We start from the raw sequence: 23,784 nt of genomic DNA, 5'->3' as shown, positions 1-23,784 counted from the left end.
AAACCCTGGTTTGTTTTGGAGGGTTCTTTTAGTTTTTAACAGTTAAAAAAATTTGCATTTTGAGTAGCATTACTCATGTTGATGACAGCACAGTCTCAACTCTGTTACTGAAAGCTCACTGCATAATTCTGCATAATAATAAATAGTATGTTCTCATTGGTGTGTAACACACTGTTGTAGCCTATGTGTAATTTCTTAAGGTATAAACAGGTGCAGATGTAGTATGAAATCTGTGGAATGTTGACCATTGTTTTTAGTGTTTTTAATAAATGTGTTTGTTTTGCAGAGATGGCTAATCTCAAACTAAAACATTGGATCAGCATCAGAATCTGCGCTGTCATAGTAGCCCTGTTCCTTATTCATGCACAAGGTTGGTAACTGAAGATTTTAAAAAATACAAACTTTGCATTAATATATCTGCTAGTCAAGAGGTAAACAATACGTCTTTTTCAGTTAAAAGACAAAGCCAGTTGATGCAAACAGAAAAACGAGAGCTCCTGGTGTCCACAGGTAACCTTTTTTCCCCCCATGAATGACAAGCACCAAAGGACAGAGCTCTTAACATATAGATTCACATATGAAGGCTTTTAATTGTTTATGAATCATTGCATATACTGAATGTTTAAAATGCTTTTACTTTCTCAGGCATTTAGTCCTAATGATTAGTTCAATGTGAAATGATAAATGTGGTGGTGAAACCTGGTAATGAGGTTCATGCGTACAGGGTTGCTTCTCTCCATTTAGGAGTAATTTACAGAGCTTTAAAGAATGGTTTTGCAGATAGATAGCTGGAATGTTTTGGGAGGTTTATAAGCATAATCTTACCATTTACCCAGAGATCCCAGCAGAGGACATTGACCCCGCCTCTATAGATCTTACTGGACTTGTCAACACACTAATCAATGCTTCACAACCAGGTATTACTGTATATACACACACATTACATATGGGTGTTTCTTTGACCACGTTTCTTTGGCACTGTATGTACCGGGGCTTGCTATTAAAATTAAACCTTATATATGAAGGGCACATTTAAACCGTTTGGAGACTTTACATCGCGCCTTCATCGTTAATTTATAGTTTTTATGGTTTTACCTTTTGTCCCAGACATTTAATTCCAAAATATGAAAATCAGTCATTAAAATATTATTACATGTTAAAAACTATGCTTATCTAAACAAAGATTTAAATAACATTTAAATAGTTTAAAATGATTTATAATTGTATATTATTATTTTTAAATAAGTTAAAGTATTATATCATTTATTTACATGTATTTAATCTGTCATTTTATTCCATAAATGTTTTTCATTACAGAATACTAGTAAACACAATACAACATTTGTGATGTGGTGAAAATGTCATGATGTTTCGGAAAACTAAATTTATAAAAAATTAGAGATTTCTCCTGTGATGCATGTATATATTGTTGAAAATTGTTAGCAGAAAAATAAATCAGTGTGTGTTTTAAGAGAGTTAATATTCTAAAAGTGCTTTTAGTGGAAACACTATGTATATAACTATATATATATATATATATATATATATATATATATATATATATATATATATATATATATATATATATATATATATATGGATATGCAAATGCACTCACACATCTCAAAATGTCTTTATGTTTGTGTTTTCAGGTTCACAGCATCTTTTCTCCTTACTCAGTGTGACGTCACACAGTTCACTCTCTCTCCACAAGCTCACGCTGCTGGTCTACAATAGTAACTACCCTTATCCAAATAACACTGTAACTACAGCACCAATATGACACATATATGATGTAATTCTGTGTGTTTGCAAGCATGTATCTGTGCATCATGTACACATGTGTGGGTGTGTGTAGTCTCAAACTTTCAGGACATTGAGAGCAGTATATTTTCCTTGAGATACTGTTACTGTCTGACAAACAGGACCAATGACCTCACAGGTGAAAAACCTCCTTCAGTCGACCTTGATTGCTAATCTCAATCTCATAATAATATTAATAATAATAATGATATGTGTTTTCCAGATTTCACAGCTATTCTGTTGGATGTGATGGGAAATTCCACCAGTTACCTGCAAGAACTATTTAAGTCCAACTCTATACTCTCAGGTAAAACACCAACTATAATCACCTACACACACCTGGATACAAGATCATATGGAACCACTGTTTGCCTTATTATTAATGTACTTTAATGTTGTAGAACTTGTCTTTCTCACATAATAGGTCAAACTGTCATTTTGTCCTTGACTGTGTGATCCTGGTAAACACTACGTTGTGGGGATAAAATGGACATTTCTGATCCCCATGAGGAAAACAGCTTATAAATCATACTAAATTATGTTTTTAACATGTAAAATTGCAGAACGTTTTCTGGATGTGTAGGTTTAGGGGATAGAATACAGTTTGTACAGTATAAAAATCATTATGTCTATGAAAAGTCCCCATAAAACATGTAAACCCAATGCGCGCACGTGTGTGTGTGCTATTATCTTTATTCCAGTAAGTCAGAAGAACAGCTCTGATTGCATCTATATCTGTGTCATGGCTGGAAAGACAGGTGAGTTCTAGCATGCACACACAATTTTTTAAGCAATTTGTAAGAATTGATTCTAAATGCCACATGCGTCTTTTAATATTATACGACAAAATGTCATTTTCTTAAAGGGATAGTTCACCCAAAAATGAAAATTGTGTTAGCATTCACTACCCTCATGTCCTTTTAAAACTATGACTTTCTTTTACAAAAGCATGCAGACAAGAGCAATCCAAAAGAAAGAGAATTAACTCTTGATTCATGATGATATTATTTTAATTATTTTATTAAACCGCAAAAATAACTCACTTACTTTTAAATGAATGCACTCTGCATAAATGTATTACTGACAATTATCCCTTCTCTCACCTACCTTTCATCTGTAATATATTAAATTAAATTAACAAAATATATAAGTTACTACATGTTTATGAAAAAAAAAACTGAGAGTAAAGTAAAGGCATGTGTTCAGACAGTGAGCTGTCTCAGCTGTGGGACATGGGCTCAGTCACACCTCTCTTTAATCAGACCATCACAGAGGAAATACCCAGAGGTACACACACACACACACACACACTTTTATCACTCCAACACTTTATATAATTGGAAACGTGCTGGTCAAATTCTATGATTTATTTCCTGTAGGTAATATGACATTTCCACTGCTGCCCTTTGGTAAGTGAGGTCAGAGAGTGTCTGTTGTCAGCTATGATACTATGATATGCTATGCTATGATATGCTATATTATCAATTTCTATGAAATTATATATGAACGTATAATGAGAATGTATACTGACCAATCAGAACCCTGTCTTACCCTTACAGTAGTGTGGCATGACCTTCCAAACAACACTGACCAGGTGCTGTGGCCTAAAGCCAGTACAGACTCCTACAGGAGCAGAGGTAACGCTTTCTTGACTATTTATTAGTTTAATCTGCAGATTTAAAGGGATTGTTCATCCTAAAATGAAAATTAAGTCATTATTTACTTACCCTAGTGTTGTTCTAATGCTGTATGCATGACGTGCGCGTTCGTGAGACTCTGTTAGCGCCGCAGTTCACTCACTCAGAAAAAGCACATAAGTTCATGATTACGATTATAATGATTAACAAAAACCCAACACGAAATACAATCCATGTACCTTCTTCTCTGTGGTGAAAAAGTTATCGCATTCACATCTGTCAACTCATTCTGACTGTCATCTGACAAACAGAGTTCTGGTCCAGTGATATTTGACTTGTACAATATTTTATGTCGCATTTTGTTCATCTTGATTTCCACAACTTGTGTGCTTTTTCGGAGCGACACAGAGTGAACTGCGTGGCTAATGCCCCGTAACCCGTGTTTTTCCAACCTTCTTCCCGTGAAAGTGCACTGGAACGGCAGTCAAATCCGTGACTTCCCACCCATGAACTCGTACTACTTGATCAATGTACTCCCAGTTACGAGCTCTGACGTCACATAGCCTGCGAAACAACAATGGCAGCCCCTACGGATGCAGTGTTTATGAAACAAATATACAAATAACATAAAATAAAAGGTATAACAGCTTCTCTTTACGTTTTTTCTCCCCCGTTTCCCTCAAATAAGCAAGGAGTACCTTTGGCGATAGAAAATATTGTAAATGAGCACAAGCCCCGCCATGCTTTGTTTACATCTAGCTACCACAATTCCTTGCGCTCAGGCATTTTGGCATGACATTGCCTGGAACTCTACAAAGTCGGGAGTCGTGGTTTGAAGTTGTAACTTACGGGCTCAAAAACCTGCCTGGAATGCAGCCTAATATGCAGCCACAGTAAATAATTTAATTAAATAATACATACAATTTCGGTTTGTTTTTCACTAAACGCTATCAGATACCAGATATCAGAATAAACAGCATGGGATCATTCTGTGATACTTTCGCGTCTTTTTACAAAAGCTTGATGCTGGTCACTATTCACTGCCATTATATGGTTGCGCGTGAGTGGGAATTTTTTTTTTATTCTCCTTTTGTGGTCCATAAAAGAAAGAAAGAGGCATATGGCATTAGAACAACACCAGGGTGAGTAAATTATGACTTAATTTTAATTTTGGCGTGAACTAACCCTTTAAGCAGACATTTGATAGACAATTACTGCCTTCCCAGCAAACACAACGTTCCCCTAATGTTAGTATTTGGTTCTCGTTTGGTTATTTTTTTGAAAACCAAAAAATAACATTCTAGGAACGTTCAGTTTTATTTTTTGCAACCATGAAATAACATTCTCACAACGTTGAAGGAAGGTATTTTTTAAATCATCTAAAATAACTTATACAGAACGTTTTCTAATGGTTATTTTTAAGTTATTATTTTGCAACCATAAAATAATGTTCCCAGAATTAATAAACTGTTAGTTTAAACTTTCAATAAACTGTTCATTAACAGCTTGATTCTTCTGTTTCCACAGTATCAACCAGCGACGAATCCAAAACAGTCGTGCCAACCACTACCGCTACAATGACATCATCACCTCTTATTAGATCGACAGTAGCCCCTCCCACTACTGTCACTGCGACGACCACTGCTACTGTTTCTATGACAAACATGTCCACTAGCGATCTCACAACTGCTGTGATATCCCAACCAAAAGCTTATACCATGACAACACAGCCAACAAAAACCCCACAAGCGACTGTTACCACGGTAACCTCACAGACCATCATGGTGTCCGCAACAATTTCACTGCCAACTCAGAGACAAACAACCGTGACAAGCATCCAGCAGCTTACTAAAGTATCTCATACAGAAAAACCAGGCAAGACCCTCCACCATACACACACACTCACACACACACAATGGAATCTGACATGTTTGACCTTTTATTCTGTTAAAGCGGCAACGGCGACACAGTGGTGCCTTGGCACAGACTGGCAGGGTTAATTTTATTGTTGCCATGACAATGATTTGATTTGAATGGAGTCAGGCTGGAGTCTCTGATAGTATCCATAGCAACGGTCCATTATTTTCCCTGGAGATTGTTTTGATTTGGCTGGGTCAGAGAAGGTTAAAAGCACATTAAAAATCAATATATACACACTTACGTCTGTCTCATCGAGTCAAGACACAGCGGCCACTGCATGTGAGAGAGAGAGAGCGCGATGAATCATAGACGGCTAAACTGCTTACCTTCTGTCCATGTCAATAGCTCTCGATACAGGTGCCCTCATTCAAAGTGGGCGGCATAGAGAGAGAGAATGAGAGCCCTCATCGACCCTTGAGTGGACATTTATTCCAGCAAATTAAAATAGATATGACCACTAGATGGCACCAGAAGCTAATGCAAAATTTTCCGCTTTGTAGAGAGCCACTGTGGGATCATAGCAGACAATCTTTGTTGATCCTGGATCCACATCCAATCAACCAATCAGATTTGAGGGACACTTTTAAAATTGATGTCAAGTTTAGGCTTACAACCAGGGTTAGGTGCTTCTACATCAGTGTTATTCCCCTATCATTTCCCTCTGATTTTAGTGATACCTTAAGGGTTGGGTTAGGTTTAGGGTTAGGGATATGATCAGGGTTCCCGCGGGGTCTTAAAAAGTCTTAAAATGTCTAAAATTAAATTCTTTAAATTTAAGGCCTTAAAACGTCTTAAAAATGGCCAGATTTTCACCCGAGGTCTTAAATTTAATTTAGTTAGGTCTTAAAAAAAGTGTTATCCTCGTTCATTTCCAGAAATGCTGGCTGCAGAAAGTTATTAACGTTACACTGTAGCAAAAAAGTATCGAATCGCGAAAGCGGAGTTCTAGAGCAGGGGTGGCGAACTCCGGTCCTGGAGGGCCACTGTCCTGCATAGTTTTGCTTCAACCCTAATCAAACACACCTGAACAAGCTAATCATGGTCTGAAGGGTTACTAGAAAGCTACAGGCAGGTGAGTTTTATCAGGGTTGGAGCTGAACTCTGCAGGACAGTGGCCCTCCAGGACCGGAGTTCGCCACCCCTGTTCTAGAGTCATTGCTGCGCCGCCCTCAGAGCGTTCGTTCGGGGTGTTGTAGTTCTTTCTGGGGGTGTTGGTAGTTGTAGTTATTTCTGGGGGTGTTGGTACACGTACTCGGGGATAAAACTACAAATCCCGTGATAAATGCAATTACCTGCCCGCAAAATACGTCTACATTTAATAACGTTGTATTTTTCTGGACAGAATGAGGCAGACATGCATTGTTTTATATTATTCTAAACAGTGATAAAGTCTGCACTCAATCAGCACTGCATACCTTATTATTATGACAATAGTGAATGCTTGAAGAACTCAAATACACCATATCTTGATGCAGTCGTGTTTATTGTCTTCGTTTCATCAGTCAAAGCGTTTCTATCTTCAGTTTATCCTACATCGCTAGCTTCACATTAGGGCTAAGGATTACTTCTCTGAGGGAAATGTGGAGTTTCTGCTCGAGGGCGCCCTCTGGCTTCCAGTATGAATGAAAGTTTGGGTAACAAATACGAAAAATAATACTTCTCTCTAAATAAATGTATATGACAACCCATATGTTTTTCTCCAATGTACAGTTTTTCCCCCACAGTGGATGCATAAGAGGCTCATATTTCATATTAAATACATAGACTTTAAGAAATGTATATCACAGATAAAAAGCACAGAATTTTTGTATTTATTTTTTACAATAAATCTTTAGACCTTTCTAATGATTTTTATTTTTAGTCATAGGCTGTCTGCATATTAACAGGTAACCCAGCAGTTTTTTTTTTAAAATAAGTTTTCTGTAAAATATAGATGTTATTTTATTAGTATTATTATTTTATTGTTATATTTATTCTTAAATACTCTATTTTTAATTTTTTAATAATTAAAATGTTATTGTAATAATAATATTTCTAATTTTGTTAAATATTTGTATTTATTGAATATAATCATTATTATTAGTCTCGTTTATATATGGACATTAATATATAAAATGTTATATGCATACACTTTTCAATTGTAAAATGTAAAATTGCATTTTTACCAGAATAATCGCAATTAGATATCTTCCCCAAATCGTGCATCCCTAGTTCATCCTATCTCCCTAGTGCATCCCCTGTTCAATCTCTATTAGGCTATTAATATGCTGTTTTGTAATCTATTCTATTTGAGGGCAAGTTTGTTTTTATTTTAATTTTGGGCCTAAGGTTTTGGGCATTTGGCACGTTGATGGCTGTGGAGGGTTACTAATGTCATTGCTTTATTGCTTTTTTTTTATTATTTCTTTGATTTAAATAATTTTGGTAATGCGTCGTATAGGTCTTAAATTTCAATCTTTATGGTCTTAAAATGTCTTAAAAAGGTCTTAAATTTGACTTTCTGAAACCTGCAAGAACCCTGTATGATTAGCATAACATTTTTGGACAGGAATGTTGTTCCAGGATCAACAAAATATGTTGTTCCAGGACCCTGTCTAACTCGGCTAAATCAGGACATGCTGCATCGTTATGAAGTGTTTAATTTCTGCACTACTAGTGTCAGTCAAGTATGCCTGGCTGGCCAAGTATTTTTGCTTTTAATATTTTGTTAGGATATCTTTACTTTAAAGGGGTGGTAAAACACATTCTTTTGAAGGCTTGATTGTGTTTGTGGGGTGCACTGTAACATGTGTTCATGCTTCGTTTGAAAAAAAATTTGCATTATTTTTCATATACCTTTATTCTACACTGCTCTGTCCCTCCTTGTAAAACGGTCTGATGCTTTCCGGGTTCTATGAAGCCAGTCCCTCAAAAATACGCAGTGGGCTCAGATTAGTTAGCTGGCCCAGTGTGTTGTGATTCGCTAACCGCCTAGTGCACGTTTGTCGGAAACGCCACGCCCCTTACCTTTACCGGTAGACTGTGCTTTGGTAGTATTAGAAACAATGGCGTCAATAAAACCATACCAATCTGAGCCCGAATCAGACCCAGAACATTTTAGTGAAGATGATCGAGCAGAACCTGTTCAGTCCTCAAGTGTAAAGACTGCGGATCTATAGTGATCGCTACTGAATGGCACTGTTACTTTTGTATTTTTAGAACGATTATAGCCAAATATCTGTCGCAAGAACTATTAACCCAAAACGAACACTAAACACTGGCTTTACTAGTAGCCAAATCACACACAGAACCATGTTTAGCATGCCTGTAGATAAATAATACATAAAAACTCTAATCAAAGAATAATTTACACTAATGCCAAGTTCGCTGTTGAGATTTTAACGTTAGTGTTTGTAACGTTAGGTGTTCATCCGTCGTGCCCGTCGTGCAAGATTCACACTGGCAGTGTTTGTCTCGCTGAACCGCTGCTCATGAATTGCAATGGACGAATATTGTCCATTATGTCACATTTTCCAGTCTTCTCCTCCGACCCTGTCTGTCTCGTGATTTATGATGGGCCCCTCTGTCTCATACACATACATGCTGTATGTTAAACGCTCTGCAAACGCACCCCCGTCCCCAGGAAGGCTGAACAAAGCAAGTACCCCAGACCTGCAATCCGGATGAAAATAACAGCGTTTCGTCGGCATTGCAGCAACACCACTCCAGCCTAACTATACCACAACAACAGCGATACAAAATGGCCTCACCCCCCCTTATTTAATATTCTCGGAGGAGGGGTTTATGTAAATATTGAGTGATGTCACCAACCCTGGAGGAATGTCTGTAGTCGCCTACTGGCCGTTTGCTGTAGTCCTTAGAAATTGATTTCTTTAAAAGCAAATATCTCCCTTTGCTTTAAACTTTGAATGTTGTAACTTTGCAGATGTTGTTTATGCTCAAGCAGCAACATTACATGCTAGCTAAAGTTAGAATAGTGAAATCGTGGTTTACCACCCCTTTAACTCAAATACATTATTTGTTTTAGTTTGTTCACCACAGAGGTATAAACATTTCCTAATTAATTTCATTCATCTGACCATTGCGAGATACATGTGAATATTTTTTTCTCCCTATGAGGGATCATGAAGGCTTTGTGAACTTGTGTTAAGGCCTATGTCTCACACCAAGAACGAAAGGATAAATATAATGGTAACTATATTTGCGTCCACTCGGGGACGATAATGTTCTGTTTATCATAAGCGCGCGCTGCAACTATGTCCTCTGCCAAGCTCTGGATTCTAATTTATTTTTATGAAAAAATCGTTCTGAAAGTGTTTACAAGATACTGTCTTGATATGCCAGCAGCCATATCACCCTGTAACCCAAGACTGGTTTCCCACTGAAGCTAAGCAGGGTTGAGCCTGGTCAGTACCTGGATGGTAGCCTAGATGCAAGCCCACAACATTTGAGGTCGGGAAGTTCGGTCTGGACTTGATCCGTTGTGGAGCAACTATGCTCGAACCAGAGCTTTTGGGACCAATCAAATGGTCAGGGCGGGCTTTATACAATGATGGACAGATGATCAACAGTTACGTCATCATCTACGTCACCAAAGAGCGCATGGGTTGAATTCGTTCTAATCCTAAACGGAGAACTTGTTCCCTTTCAGTCGGTCACGTTCGACGTACGTCGGAACTGACCGACGAATTGGGATCTGATCTCAGAGACCAATCTACTTCGAGTGTATTAAAAACGAGCCAATGGAGATTGGCATGCGATCCACGCATTCCACGCACCGCCCCGCAGCGCGGGTATAAATAAGGAAGTGGAATGCTTGATCATTGCCTTTTTTTTCGGAGCCGAACAGCGTCATTGCTGTGTCTACGAAGAGTGTTATTCGAGTCTCGTGAGAAGGATTGCTGTTCCAGTGCGGGTGTGACGGCGCTTTTCAGCGGGTGGCCGCTTCAGAGGAGATAAAGAGCTGGTTTTGTTGGTTGGCTGGGCGTTTCCATTTCTGAGTGCTCACGCAGGCTTGCACTATCTGAACTGCGTGAGCCGCGGTCATCTCCCTGAGTGCTTCAGCACTGAAAGAGCGGTTTTCCTTTTCTAAAAGAGCAACACGGTTTGACCCTGCGTCTTTTTCAAGATGTCATTCAAACCGTGTGTTTCTGGATGCGGTTGTTTCCTGTCCTCATTTGACGGCCACGATCTCTCTCACATATAAACATGTGTGATTGCGTTCGTGGGTGATCCATGCTCTCTCAGGAGAGCATGGTCACGTCGGCGCGTTGTTCGTCTCACCTTTCTCGTAAGGGCTCGAGCGTTCAGCGCGCCGTGTGCCGTCGAGCGCCGGCTGACAGCGGGGGTTGCCACGGCAACCCAGCGCGTCACTCGGCACTCTCTAGATGCGCGGTCCAGACTATGAAACCTCAAATGGGGTTGAGTCCCTTTCCTTATTCCCTGATCTAGTTTCTTTTCTGGTGCATCAGAAAAGGACTACTTTAGTTAATAAGCTTTGGTGGACCTGAGGATTACAGTGGGGCATCCCCGCCGGGTACATCTCTTCGGGCCCCCACTCCTCTATCGCATCATGAGCATGCCGAGACTTTGTTCGTGGGTGGTTCATGTTCTCTCATGAGAACATGACCACGTCGGTGCGGTGTTCGTCTTGCCTTTTCATAGGGCTTGAGCGTTCAGCGCACCGTGTGCCGTCGAGTTTGACGGCCACGTTCACTGTTTCACATGCCTGCTGGTAGCTTACAGATGGGATTGCTGGTCCTTTTAAAACAAGGAGACCTAATGTTTCATTTGTGGCTCTGGCAGAGGACAGATGTCAATTGCTGCATCGGAGAGAGGGCTGTTATGCTCTGGAAATGATGATGCTGAGTTTCCCACTATAATGGTGTGTGCTTTTGCTGAATCAGATTCAGAGTTGGCAGCCATGCTTTCCCGGGTGGCTGAGGCGTAGTGCAACGCTTAAATCGCCTTGCCTACCCCCGTGCCTTTTTTCCCGGATGGGCATTGGAAAAATGAGCAGTATGGAACTATTTGGTGTCAAAATATGGAACACCAAAAGGGCCAAAATCTGTATAAATTTTTCCCTCTCTCACTACCCTCTGTCCTGCATGTACGAGGGTAGTCCCGACCCAGGGGTTATGCAGGAACTGCGTGCGGTGGTGGACCTCGCTCTCTGGGCGACGGAAGTCACTGCACGCTCCCTGGGTCAGGCGATGTCCACACTAGTGGTCCAGGAACCTGGGGCTAAACCTGGCAGATATGCGTGAGTCCGACTAAGTTCGGTTCCTTAACGCCCCTGTCTGTCAGGCTGGCCTCTTCGGCGACGCCGTCGAGTACTTTGCCCAGCAGTTCTCGATGGCCTAGAAGCAGACAGAGGTGGTTTAAATTTTTTTTTTTTAAAAATCCTAATTCGCAGCACCTCTGCCTGCTTGTCGCCGAGGGTGCCCCCCCCTGCGTCCACCTCTGCCCCTGCGAAACCCAGGCAGCAGCCTCCATCTGGGAGGCAGGGTGTCGGACGTAAGGGAGGCGCCCAACCCACTCAGGGCTTGCTAGTCTACAAGCAAGCGTAAGGGCAAGCGGCCCTGAGATGGGCAGCCCAGGGAGAACAGGAGCTGCTCCGAGGGAGTTGGTGTCCGCACCCCTCCCTCACCCCCCCGGAGGAGGACCGGGGGCCCTGACTGGTGTCAATACTCTGCCGCTGGCTCTCCGGAGTCCAGCGGTACCCACATTTTCAGAGCAGTTTCCTCTCTCCCTGGGCCCCAAGAGGGCCAGGTTGGCAGTGTGCGACGCCCCCGGGCCTTGTCACTTCTTTCCTCCCCTCCCTTCGCCAGGGGGCAGCAGTGTGGGCACCGAGAACGCCCCCGGGCCTTATCACCCACACTCTGCCCCACCCTGGAATACTCAGACAACACTCCGGGCCGCCTCCGGGCCTCCCGAGTCGGGTCTGTCTATTCCGCCTCGCTGCCCCACCCCGGGTACGTCTGTGGTGCCGTTGGTCCCGCTTGTGCGGTCTCTGGGCTTCGGCCCCCAGGCCGTCTCGCTGGCTCATCCGTACCAACAGACTCGGCTACGCGATTCAGTTCGCTCACCGGCCTCCCAAGTACAAGGGCATCCTCTTCACCTCCGTGCGAAGCAGCGATGCTCAGGTCTTGCGGTCAGAGATCGATGTCCTACTGGCGAAGGACGCGGTCGAGCCGGTTCCTCCAGCCGATATGAAGGCGGGGTTCTACAGCCCCTACTTCATTGTACCCAAGAAAGGGGGTGGGTTACGGCCAATCTTGGACCTGCGTATCCTGAATCGGGCCCTGCACAAGCTCCCGTTCCGGATGCTAACGCAGAAACGCATCTTCGAATGCATCCGTCCCCAAGATTGGTTCGCAGCGATCGACCTGAAGGATGCGTACTTTCATGTCTCTATCCTTCCTCGACACAGACGTTCGTACGTTTTGCGTTCGAGGGGAAGGCATATCAGTACAAAGTCCTGCCCTTTGGGCTGTCCCTGTCGCCTCGCGTCTTCACGAAAGTCGCAGAGGCAGCCATTGTTCCGCTCAGAGAACGCGGCGTTCGTATCCTCAACTATCTCGACGACTGGCTCATACTCGCCCAGTCTCGGGAGCAGTTGTGCGAACACAGGGACATGGTGCTCAGTCACCTCAGCCTGTTGGGCCTTCGGGTCAACCGAGAGAAGAGCAAACTCTGTCCCACGCAGAGGATCTCTTATCTCGGTATGGAGCTGGATTCGGTCAGCCAGACTGCGCGCCTCACGGAAGAGCGGGTCCGGTCGGTGTTGAACTGCTTGAATTCGTTCAAGAACAGGACAGCGGTCCCACTGAAATTTTTTCAGAGGCTCCTGGGGCATATGGCATCTGCAGCCGCGGTTACGCCGCTCGGATTGCTTCATATGAGACCGCTTCAACACTGGCTCCATGGCCGAGTCCCGAGGTGGGCGTGGCAGAGCGGCCAGTACCGGGTCCCCGTGACTCCTTACTGCCGCCAAACTTTCAGCCCATGGTCCGACGCTTCGTTTCTCCGGGCCGGGGTGCCCTTAGAACAAGTGTCCAGGCATGCTGTGCTCTTCACGGATGCCTCCTCCATGGGCTAGGGGGCCACGTACAACGGGCATGCAGTTTCAGGTCTGTGGACGGGACCTCAATTGCATTGGCATATCAATTGCCTCGAGTTGTTAGCGGTACACTTGGCACTGCGCCGCCTCAAGGGGCCGCTACGTGGCAAGCATGTACTGGTCCGTACGGACAGCACTGCGGCCGTTGCGTACATCAACCGTCAGGGTGGTCTACGCTCCCGTTGCATGTTCCAACTCGCCCGCCACCTCCTCCTTTGGAGTCAGAAGCATCTGAGGTCGCTTCGTGCCATTCACATCCCAGGTGCGCTGAACCAGACAGCCGACGAGCTCTCTCGCCAGTCGACACCTCCGGGGGAGTGGCGACTCCATCCCCAGGCGGTCCAGCTGATATGGGACCTCTTCGGAGCCGCACAGGTAGACCTGTTTGCCTCTCCGGACTCGACCCATTGCCAGTGGTACTATTCCCTGACCGGGGGCACCCTCGGCACGGATGCACTGGCGCACAGCTGGCCCCGGGACCTGCGCAAATATGCGTTTCCCCCAGTGAGCCTTCTTGCACAGACCCTGTGCAAGGTCAGGGAGGACGAGGAGCAGGTCTTGTTAGTTGCGCCCTACTGGCCCAACCGGACCTGGTTCCCAGAACTAACTCTCCTCGCGACAGCCCCTCCTTGGCCGATCCCCCTGAGGAGGGACCTTCTTTCTCAGGGACGGGGCACTCTATGGCACCCGCGTCCAGACCTCTGGAAACTCCATGTCTGGTCCCTGGACGGGACGCGGAGGTTCTAGGTGGTCTACCACAGGCAGTGGTGGACACCATCTCTTCTGCTAGAGCCCCCTCTACGAGGCGCCTCTACGCTTTGAAGTGGAACCTGTTCGTTGAATGGTGCTCTTCCCACCGGGAAGACCCCCGAAGGTGTTCGGTTAGTGTCGTGCTTTCTTTCCTGCAAGAGGGGCTGGAGCGAAGGCTGTCTCCCTCCACCCTCAAAGTGTACGTCGCAGCAATAGCGGCGTATCACGACGCAGTCGAAGGTAAGTACATAGGAAAGCACGACTTAATCGTCAGGTTCCTCAGAGGTGCGAGGAGGCTAAATCCTCCTCGTCCAAACTCGTTACCCTCTTGGGACTTAGCTCTAGTGCTCAGAGCACTTCAGAGCCCTCCCTTTGAGCCTTTGCAGTCTGTGGAGCTTAAAATCCTGTCAATGAAGACAGTGCTTCTGACGGCATTGGCCTCCATCAAGAGGGTAGGGGACCTGCATGCACTTTCGGTCAACGAATCGTGCCTAGAATTCGGGCCGGCCAACTCTCATGTTGTCCTGAGACCCCGGCCTGGATACGTGCCCAAGGTTCCTACCACTCCCTTCCGGGACCAGGTAGTGAACCTGCAAGCGCTGCCCTCGGAGGAGGCAGACCCAGCCCAGGCTTTGTTATGTCCCGTCCGCGCTCTTCGCGCTTACGTCGACCGGACTCAAAGCTTTCGGACCTCAGAGCAACTCTTTGTCTGTTACGGAGGCCAGCAGAAGGGAAAGGCTGTCTCCAAGCAGAGGTTAGCCCACTGGATAGTGGATGCTATCGTCTTGGCTTACCAGTCCCAAGACGTGCCTTGCCCGTTCGGGTTGCGAGCACACTCAACAAGGAGTGTTGCTTCTTCCTGGGCGCTGGCTCAAGGCGCCTCGCTGACAGATATATGTAGAGCTGCGGGCTGGGCGACACCGAACACGTTCGCTAGATTCTATAGCCTCCGTGTAGAGCCGGTATCTTCCCGCATCCTCGCCCCCAGTGGCCAGTAGCGCTAAGTGCCCGTTCTAAGTGTCGGCTTGCAACGCCACTCCCGCCCTCTGGGCCGGATACGTGCGTCTATTTTCTCCAGTTGTGTTCCCCGGAAACGGCTAACCCTGTCGAGCTCCTCCGTCACCCCTGCGGTGCCAGACGTTGCGGCCGTCTGACGCCAGGCCTGCACCCGTATGCTTGTGAAACGTGTGTGTAGGCTGGGTTCCATATGTAGCGGTCCCCTCACGGCTACCCCATATGTGTATTCTTCCACGGTACCAGCTGCCCTACTCGGCTAGCCCCGTGTCTTTCCCTTGACAGAGCCCGCTCTGTCGTCTCTGGGCGTGTTCTTTCCCCCCTGGGACCAGGCTGGAACCACCCCAGAGACTGCCATATGTTGCACTACCCTGCCAGGTTAGTCCTTATGTGTATTCTGCCACCTAGCCTTCTACGAAGGACGTGGCTCCGCAGCGTACCATCTCCCGAGACGGGCACGCTTTCCCAGCGTTATCCAATAGTCACACTGAGTGGGTCTTGCAGAAACAGCAGTGACTGACCTCCCTGCTTGGAGCCCTGACTTCCGTACCATCTAAGACGGTCCAGTGCGCTCAAGCAGGACGCTGGAAGGGCCAGCGCCCTGGCGTTTTGGTAGGGATCCCAATTCGTCGGTCAGTTCCGACGTACGTCGAACGTGACCGACTGAAAGGGAACGTCTCGGTTACGTATGTAACCCTCGTTCCCTGAAGGAGGGAACGGAGACGTACGTCCCGTCGCCAGGTGCTGTGCTTCCGCTAGGGGGCCGAGTCACTAGTTCGGCTCCTCAGCAGAAAAAGGCAATGATCAAGCATTCCACTTCCTTATTTATACCCGCGCTGCGGGGCGGTGCGTGGAATGCGTGGATCGCATGCCAATCTCCATTGGCTCGTTTTTAATACACTCGAAGTAGATTGGTCTCTGAGATCAGATCCCAATTCGTCGGTCAGTTCCGACGTACGTCTCCGTTCCCTCCTTCAGGGAACGAGGGTTACATACGTAACCGAGACGTTTGTACATGCGTTCACTTTTACTATTTCTCTCAAAAATGATGATCGTGTTGGTAAGAACCACTCCATATATCCTTAAATTATTTTTACAACACCGGCAAAGATCGTTTACACTCATCTTCTTCTTCTACTTGAGTTCTGTTGACAACTATGCGTCGCTCCGTTGCTCTGATTGGTTGTAGGTCTATCCCATTCAGTGCAGAGGCATTTTCTTTCCTGGTTCGGTTGAAACAGGCCTCATAATCACAGCCCAATGGAGCAGTATCAGACTCATATTCTGACTAGAATTGAGTATGATGACGTCAGGCTACCTGGATGGGAGACCTCCTGGGAAAACTAGCTGCTGGAAGAGGTGTTAGTGAGACCTGCAGGGGGCGCTCACCCTGTGGTCTGTGTGGGTCCTAACACCCCAGTATAGTGATGGGGACACTGTACTGTCTGAGAGCACCGTCCTTCGGATGAGACGTTAAAACGAGGTCCTGGCTCTCTGAGCTCATTAAAAATCCCAGGATGTCCTTCGGAAAAAGAGTAGGGGTGTAACCCGGCATCCTGGCCCCAATAAGCTGGTGTGTGGTGGGTGTTATGGCGCATTAGGGCTACCGTCGCATCATCCAGGTGGACGCTGCACATTGGTGGTGGTTGAGGAGATTCCCCCTTCCATATGTAAAGCGCTTTGAGTAACCAGAAATGCGCTATATAAATGTAACAAATTATTATTATTATTAAACGTTCCTCTGATTTGTTACATTTTATCGTTATAGCTGTTGTGTGGAGTCTGTGGACTAACTATTATCATAGAATTAAACTTTGTAGTTAATTAATTATCATCCTTGGTGTGAACGGGCCTACACCAAGTAAGCACACATGGATGAATGAAAGACAACATAGCCAATGAGTAGTTATATGTAGGGCTGTCGCGGTTATGAAATTTACCTTGCGGTTATCATGGGTGGCTCAATAGCGCGGGCTGCGGTATTACCGCCGTTTTTTTTTTTTTTTTTACAAACCTAATTTATCCTGATTTTACTGCATAAAAAGCTCTGTTGTTGAGTTATTATGTAGCATAAATTGTTGCTTTTTAACTGACAAAGAGACACGTTTTAAAACATTTTTGTTTATTGTTAAATGCAAAACAGCAACAAGAACATGCCTTTTCCCATTAAAAAAATAAAAGAAATCAAATAATTTTAATGTATCATTGATATAATTGTCCCTACATCGAGGATCTAAAAAACTGGCCTTTGCCAAAAGTTTTTGTAAGGCAGCTGGTTCATACTTCCCCTGTAGAACACTACACATTTTGTGCTTTATGTTCAATGTTAAGGTGGTATCCTCGCTTGATGGTTTAAGCATATCTTCTGTCAGGAGTTTCAGGACGGGTTTGACAGAAGATACTGTAACGTGTAGCTTTCGCCAGACAGCAGATCCGTAAACTCAGCCGCGGGTTGGGTACTCTTGTATCATTATTAATTTATTTAACATCAAATGCACATGACGAATTGTAAAACAAGGCCAAAAAAAAAAAAAAAAACTGAACACTGCGGTTGCCGCGGTTTCTGCGGTTGCTTTCCTTCCTCTGCGGTTGGCTTGTCAATAGCGCGGTTTTACAATATTGCGGTTACCGCGACAGCCCTAGTTATATGCCTGGTTTCACAGATGAGGCTTAAATCTAGTCCCAGACTAAAATGAATGTTTGAGCTGTTTTATCTGAAAGCAACTTCCACTGACATATCTTAAAATATGTCAGTGTCATTGTTTTGTCTCAAGATTCACATCAATAATGTTTTTTTCTAATGAACATTTATAAAAGCTACTAAAATGTCCTAATCCTGATACTAAAAGGCCTAATCCTGGCTTAATCTAAACCCTGTCTGTGAAACTGGGCCACCGCCCCCAAACTCACGCCATTAGTTGAACTAAGTTTGCTGCGGCTCAATGCTAAAAAAAAATTGATAGCAGACACAGAGCGACAGCGTTTACTTTCATGGTGAGTCAGCATACAAATGACATACTTACAGTGGTCTGAGGTTTCTGTATATTATGCTAGAGAAAATATATATATAAATGTATACATAAAAAAACACATACCATTTGAACAATACTTTCCTTTATATAGCAATACGCTGTAAAAAAAAATGCTTTTTACAGAAAAAATTTACGTTAGGGCCTAGAACTTTTATAGTATAGTTCTTTTTAACATTTCTGCAGATGGTACTTTTTTGTCCACCATTCTTTTTGTGAAGATATTATTTTCTCTGACAGGATGCCCATGGAGAATAGAGCTACTTCGTCAAGGAAGTGAGAAAGAGGACATGAAAGAGACTCTTGAAGAGGAGCTGATCTGGGGCAGGGTGACCATCAGCTCAGCGAAGCTGCAGCCATGTGTGTTTGAGCTGTGCAAGTTTTACTCTCAGTGTGTGTGCAGAGGATTCAGTCACAGAGCAGCAGCGTTACAGAGGTGCAGCTCTGCACAACAACTCAACTATTCACAACTAGTCACAAAACCAGCATAAAAAATAGAGATGCATTTTACTTGCAAGTAACATATACATATTCAATGGGGTCCAAAAGTCTGAAATCATATTGACTGTCTGGAAATCAAAGACCACGAATAAAAAAGGATTTAAGGAATTTTTAAAAGTAAATAATACTTTTTTAAGATTCTACACTATTTCTAAGTCACTTCAAATATGCTAATTTGTGACACTGACCATGTGACCTCCGTACAAAAGGTCATATTTTCTTGCTTTCATGATGCTCAAGCTCTGCTTTCATTAAGACAAAAGGGACTAATTAAATACTAAGACATTCTGAAATTCATGTTAATTTTTCAGTTTATCTTCTCAAATGTGTATATTACATTTTTGCAAACTGCAAAACAGAAGTGGAAGTACTGACAGCATGATCACAGACTATTTAGACCCCATGTATAAAATCAATAGTATCAGGGAGTAAGTCAGTAATTTTGCATGTTATTATTAATTGTATAAAGAAAATGGTCAATATTTTGTTTGTGTTCTACAGATATTGTGTGGATAGCCATCACTGGTATGAGAGACATACAGCAGAGGTCTGCAGTCGGATGAGGAGAGTCACGTTTTCCAAAAGTGAGTCACACATCATCAACAAATCTAACCCTGACATCAATCAAACCACAACACACTATCATATAATCAAATATCATATTATACTATCATACAAAATGTTTGTATGATAGATTATTGAAAGTCCTGAATCATCCCTTCTTCAACAATTAGTTAAACAAAGTTTTATTCTTATACTTGATGCGACTGAAGTTATAATATCCCGTAAAAGGGTCATCACCATTATCATATCTTCATCTGTGTTTCTCTTTCTCAGTGAATTGTTCTCAGTTATTTAAAGCTATGGCTGTATGTGGTTAAATGTGTGTGTGTGACATTGTGGTTAATTGTGCCAAACACAATCGGAGTTATATTAAAACATATCCTGGCTCTTCCAAGCTTTATAATGGGAGTGAATGGTGCCCTAGATTTTGAAGCCCAAAAAAGCGTATCCATCCATCATAAAAGTAATCCATACAGCTCCAGGGGGTTAATAAAGGCATTTTTGCAGCGAAGTGATGTGGTTTTGTAAGACAAATATCCATATTTATAAATGTATAAACCATAATCACTGGCTTCCGGCAACAACCAGTCTAGTTCTGGCGGAAGAGTGACACAGGAAGGACACAGGAAGTGTCCACATAAGCTATGTTCACGTTGTAATACCCATGTCATTATACAAATTTGTGTCATCATAAACCACATATACAAGGACACGCATACACATACTCACACAGAGGTCACTGGTGACCTCATTAAATGTGTGTGTAGATGATACCTGCATGTGGATCTGAACTCATTAAAATGTGTGTGTGTGTGTGTGTGTGTGTGTGTGATCCCTTAAAACACATACTTCCTACAGGACTAATGATGTCTAAGGTCAGTCTTGATGGTGAAGTGTGTGTGTATTTTGCTGGACAAAGATAGAATAAGATGAAATAGGCTGCAGGCAAACTTGATTGTAGTGAGTCTCCAGTCTCTTTGGATCTTGAGAATCTCTTGGCATTTGAGGCCACATAAAGCTCCTTGTTTACCTACCACACAACCATCCTCAAATATAATTTTCTGATGTAAGACATGAGCTGGAAAAGCAGAAATGCTCAGATATCACCAGTGGCGGCTGATGGGTTTTATAATAGAGCAGGCACACAACATTTTAGCAGTCGGATCCCCTCACAAGGATTTTTTAACTGGCTTTTTGGGTCACTTTTGGACAGAACATTTACAGAAAATGACACATACAGCAAGACAATATAAACATTGTGTCACTTACCTAGCCTATCACTTGAAGCAAAAATCCACTCGTCTGTCCTATAAATATCCGTGTTAAAAGAACAGCCGTTTAGTGAAGCTGATTGCTGTAGCCTATATCTTAGCTTAGCCTATAGGTGTGGGGGTTTTCTTCATTTTTAATTTGAAGCTGTTGTTCGAATGGTAGTTTGGTAAATTTAGTTTGCGATCAAATATTCAGTACAGCATCTCATAGTTGGTACATCAGCGGTAGCAGTTCAAACTAATATCACATAATTTACATCTCTTCTATGATTGGTTGATATATCAAGGGAGGCTAGCCTCCTCTACCATGTTTTTTTTCTCAACACTCCTAACCACTGAAAGTGAAATACTTGATGGTGATTGGCCATTTATTTTTTTTTACCAACGGAGGCAGAAGTCTCCGGCTATGGATTTGCCTCCCCCTCCCCTTCTCTATCCCCCCAGACTCGTTTTTCGTAGATTCGGCACATTCGGTGAAGAGCGCGGTGGTTAAACTTACAGAGGTGAAGTATTCTGACACTTGAAATGAATAACTGGGAATTTTATTACATTAAATCGTCTTTCTCCCATTTTCTCCTCAAAATTTGGGGGAGGCTGTGCCTCCCTTGCCTCCTCTGATAAGCCGCCACTGGATACTACACCAATCACCCAAAGGCAAATCCTACAGGAATACGTACAGAGTTTGAAATAAATCCTGAAAGATCCTAATGGGATCAAATAAGAATAAAATGTCCTACTGGATGAACTGAAATGATACATTTCTAATTATTTTCTAATATTCCATATTAGATATTGAGTAACATAACTTATATTGTGTTGAAATAACGTTTTGCTACAGGACAGTTAAAGGGACTTCTTATATTCATTTTAATGTCATACAGGACATTTTATCCCACTGAGAATCATAATAATCCTATTGGAGACTACACTCACCGGCCACTTTATTTGGTACTCCTGTTTAACTGCTTGTTAACGCAAATATCTAAACTGCCAATCACATGACAGCGTCACCTAGACAAGGTCAAGACGGTCTGCTAAAGTTCAAACTGAGCATCAGAATGGTTCAGACCACTGATCTACTGGGATTTCCACACACAACCATCTCTAGGCTTTACAAAGAATGGTCAGAAAAAGAGAAAATGCAGTTCTGTGGGCGAAAAATGCCCTGTTGATGCCAGAGGTCAGAGGAGAGTAGGGGTGAGCCAGATTGGTTCAAGCTGATAGAAAGGCAACAGTAACTCAAATAACCATTCATTACAACCGAGGTCTGCAGAAGAGCATCTCTGAATGCACAACACATTGATAGACAATTGGAAAAACGTTGCCAGGTCTGATGAGTCTCGTTTTCTGCTGTGACATTCAGATAGTAGAGTCAGAATTTGGCGTAAACAACATAAAAGCACGGATCAGTCCTGCCTTGTATCAACGGTTCAGGCTGGTGGTGCTGTAATGGTGTGGGGGATATTTTATTGCCACATTTTGGTCCTCTTAGTACCAATTGAGCATCATTTAAACGCCGCAGCCTACCTGAGTTTTGTTGCTGACCATGTCCCTCCCTTTATGACCACAGTGTCTTCTGATGGCCACTTCCAGCAGGATAACGCGCCATGTCACAAAGCTCGAAATCATCTCAAACTGGTTTATTGAACATGACAATAAGTTCTCTATACTCAAACGGCCTCCACAGTCACCAGATCTCAATGGATGTGCAGCTGACAAATCTGCATCAACTGTGTGATGCTATCATGTCAATATAAGACCAAAATCTCTGAGGAATGTTTCCAGCACCTTGTTGAATCTATACCACAAAGAATAAAGGACGTTCTAAAAGGTGTACATAATAAAGTAACCTTGACCCAATTTGAATGGTTTATAAATGGATCTTAATCATGATAGAAGTCCTACTGACTACTGAAACACCACCTGCCCCTGAAACAGTGGCCATGGTGACGTCAAGAAAGCGGTCTAAATACATTTTGAGGAAAGATTACAAAGACAGACATAATTTTTACTGGAATATCATGCTCTGATGAGCCTTGCACAGAACAACCAGGTCCATTTTGAGTCGATGTTGAAGCAGTTTCTTTACTAATACGATCGCAATCTCTTTCTCTCTCAGATCTGAAGCAGAAATGTCTGGCAAGAATGTGTGTGAAGATATAAGACAAGAACTGAGATTCATTTGCCGGTGACGGACATCTGAACCATTTGAACTCAAGAGTGTGTGTGTGTGTGTGTGTGTGAGTGTGTGAGAAACTGTGTTCTGTTAAACAATGAACTACATTAAAGCATCACTGAATCTGAGTAGTGTGTGAATCTATAGTGTCCAGATTGTACTTTGTCTCTCCTGAACATGAATAAAACCAAACATATTTACCCATGTCTCATTTTTCTAACTAAACACACTAAAATCAAACCTGGAAGCATCCAAAAGAAGAAAATAAACCCAAGATGGTGGACCAGATGAGTTTAATATCAAAATACTTATTATAAAAGTCTTTCAGTACTGAAAAGTATTGCTAAAATTGGTTTAATACAGTGTCATTACAAATAGATCACATAATATTTGTGTGTGCTGTATTTTTATTCAGAGTGTTCCGTCATTAGCCTCATGCTTATTTCAAACTCTATAGAAATCCAGAGAATACAAAGAATCATTAACAACCCCCACTTTCTGCTTGATCCTCACCTGAGTTCCTGTCACACACACAATGGCTAGTTGTTTGAGGAGGTAAATTTTCAGTTGGGGTCAGGACCTTTACCCTGGATAAAAGAGAGGCATTTCATCTCTTCATGTGTGACCTCGAGCCAACATAAAGAGTGTGCACTTCCTGCAGCCCTGTTACTATGACGACCACTCTGCCTTTTGCCCTTTGACCTTTTAGAGTGTCTTAAATAGGGCTTTGTTCATTTTTTGGGATTTGTTTTCTTTGTCTCTTACACACACCTGCATTAAAGGAGATTTTGAAGTGAAGAGTTTGGAGTGATCTCTTGGTTTGGTTTTGCCTGAACACTGTGCTGGACTGAATCTATGAATACTGGATGGTACAACTGATTGTTTTGTATCAGGATAAAGATGAGGCTGCTGTATTTTTTTATCCTCTTCATCCTGCAGAAAGGTGAGAAAATGCTAACAATCTTCCGTCAGTAGTGAGGGTGCAGGTGAGAGTGAG

General features: G+C 43.1%; 1 protein-coding gene across 1 annotated transcript; it reads left to right on the top strand.

Moving 5' to 3' along the window:
* Positions 1 to 288: 288 nt before the first annotated feature.
* Positions 289 to 22,774, top strand: hhla1 (HHLA1 neighbor of OC90; the record flags this gene model as incomplete). The annotated part of the gene is made up of 14 exons (XM_079819416.1): positions 289 to 370; positions 454 to 510; positions 837 to 917; positions 1,653 to 1,736; positions 1,859 to 1,942; positions 2,027 to 2,110; positions 2,505 to 2,561; positions 3,010 to 3,090; positions 3,183 to 3,212; positions 3,366 to 3,440; positions 4,968 to 5,315; positions 18,516 to 18,711; positions 19,278 to 19,360; positions 22,731 to 22,774. The coding sequence occupies 14 exons, from the start codon at positions 289 to 291 to the stop codon at positions 22,772 to 22,774; spliced, it is 1,386 nt and encodes a 461-aa protein (XP_079675542.1).
* Positions 22,775 to 23,784: the final 1,010 nt, after the last annotated feature.

Source organism: Gobio gobio (genome assembly GCF_949357685.1).
Source record: "Gobio gobio genome assembly, chromosome: 6".
Taxonomy (NCBI): domain Eukaryota; kingdom Metazoa; phylum Chordata; class Actinopteri; order Cypriniformes; family Gobionidae; genus Gobio; species Gobio gobio.
Note: the sequence above shows the minus strand (reverse complement) of the source record. Positions and strands in the feature narration are given on the sequence as shown.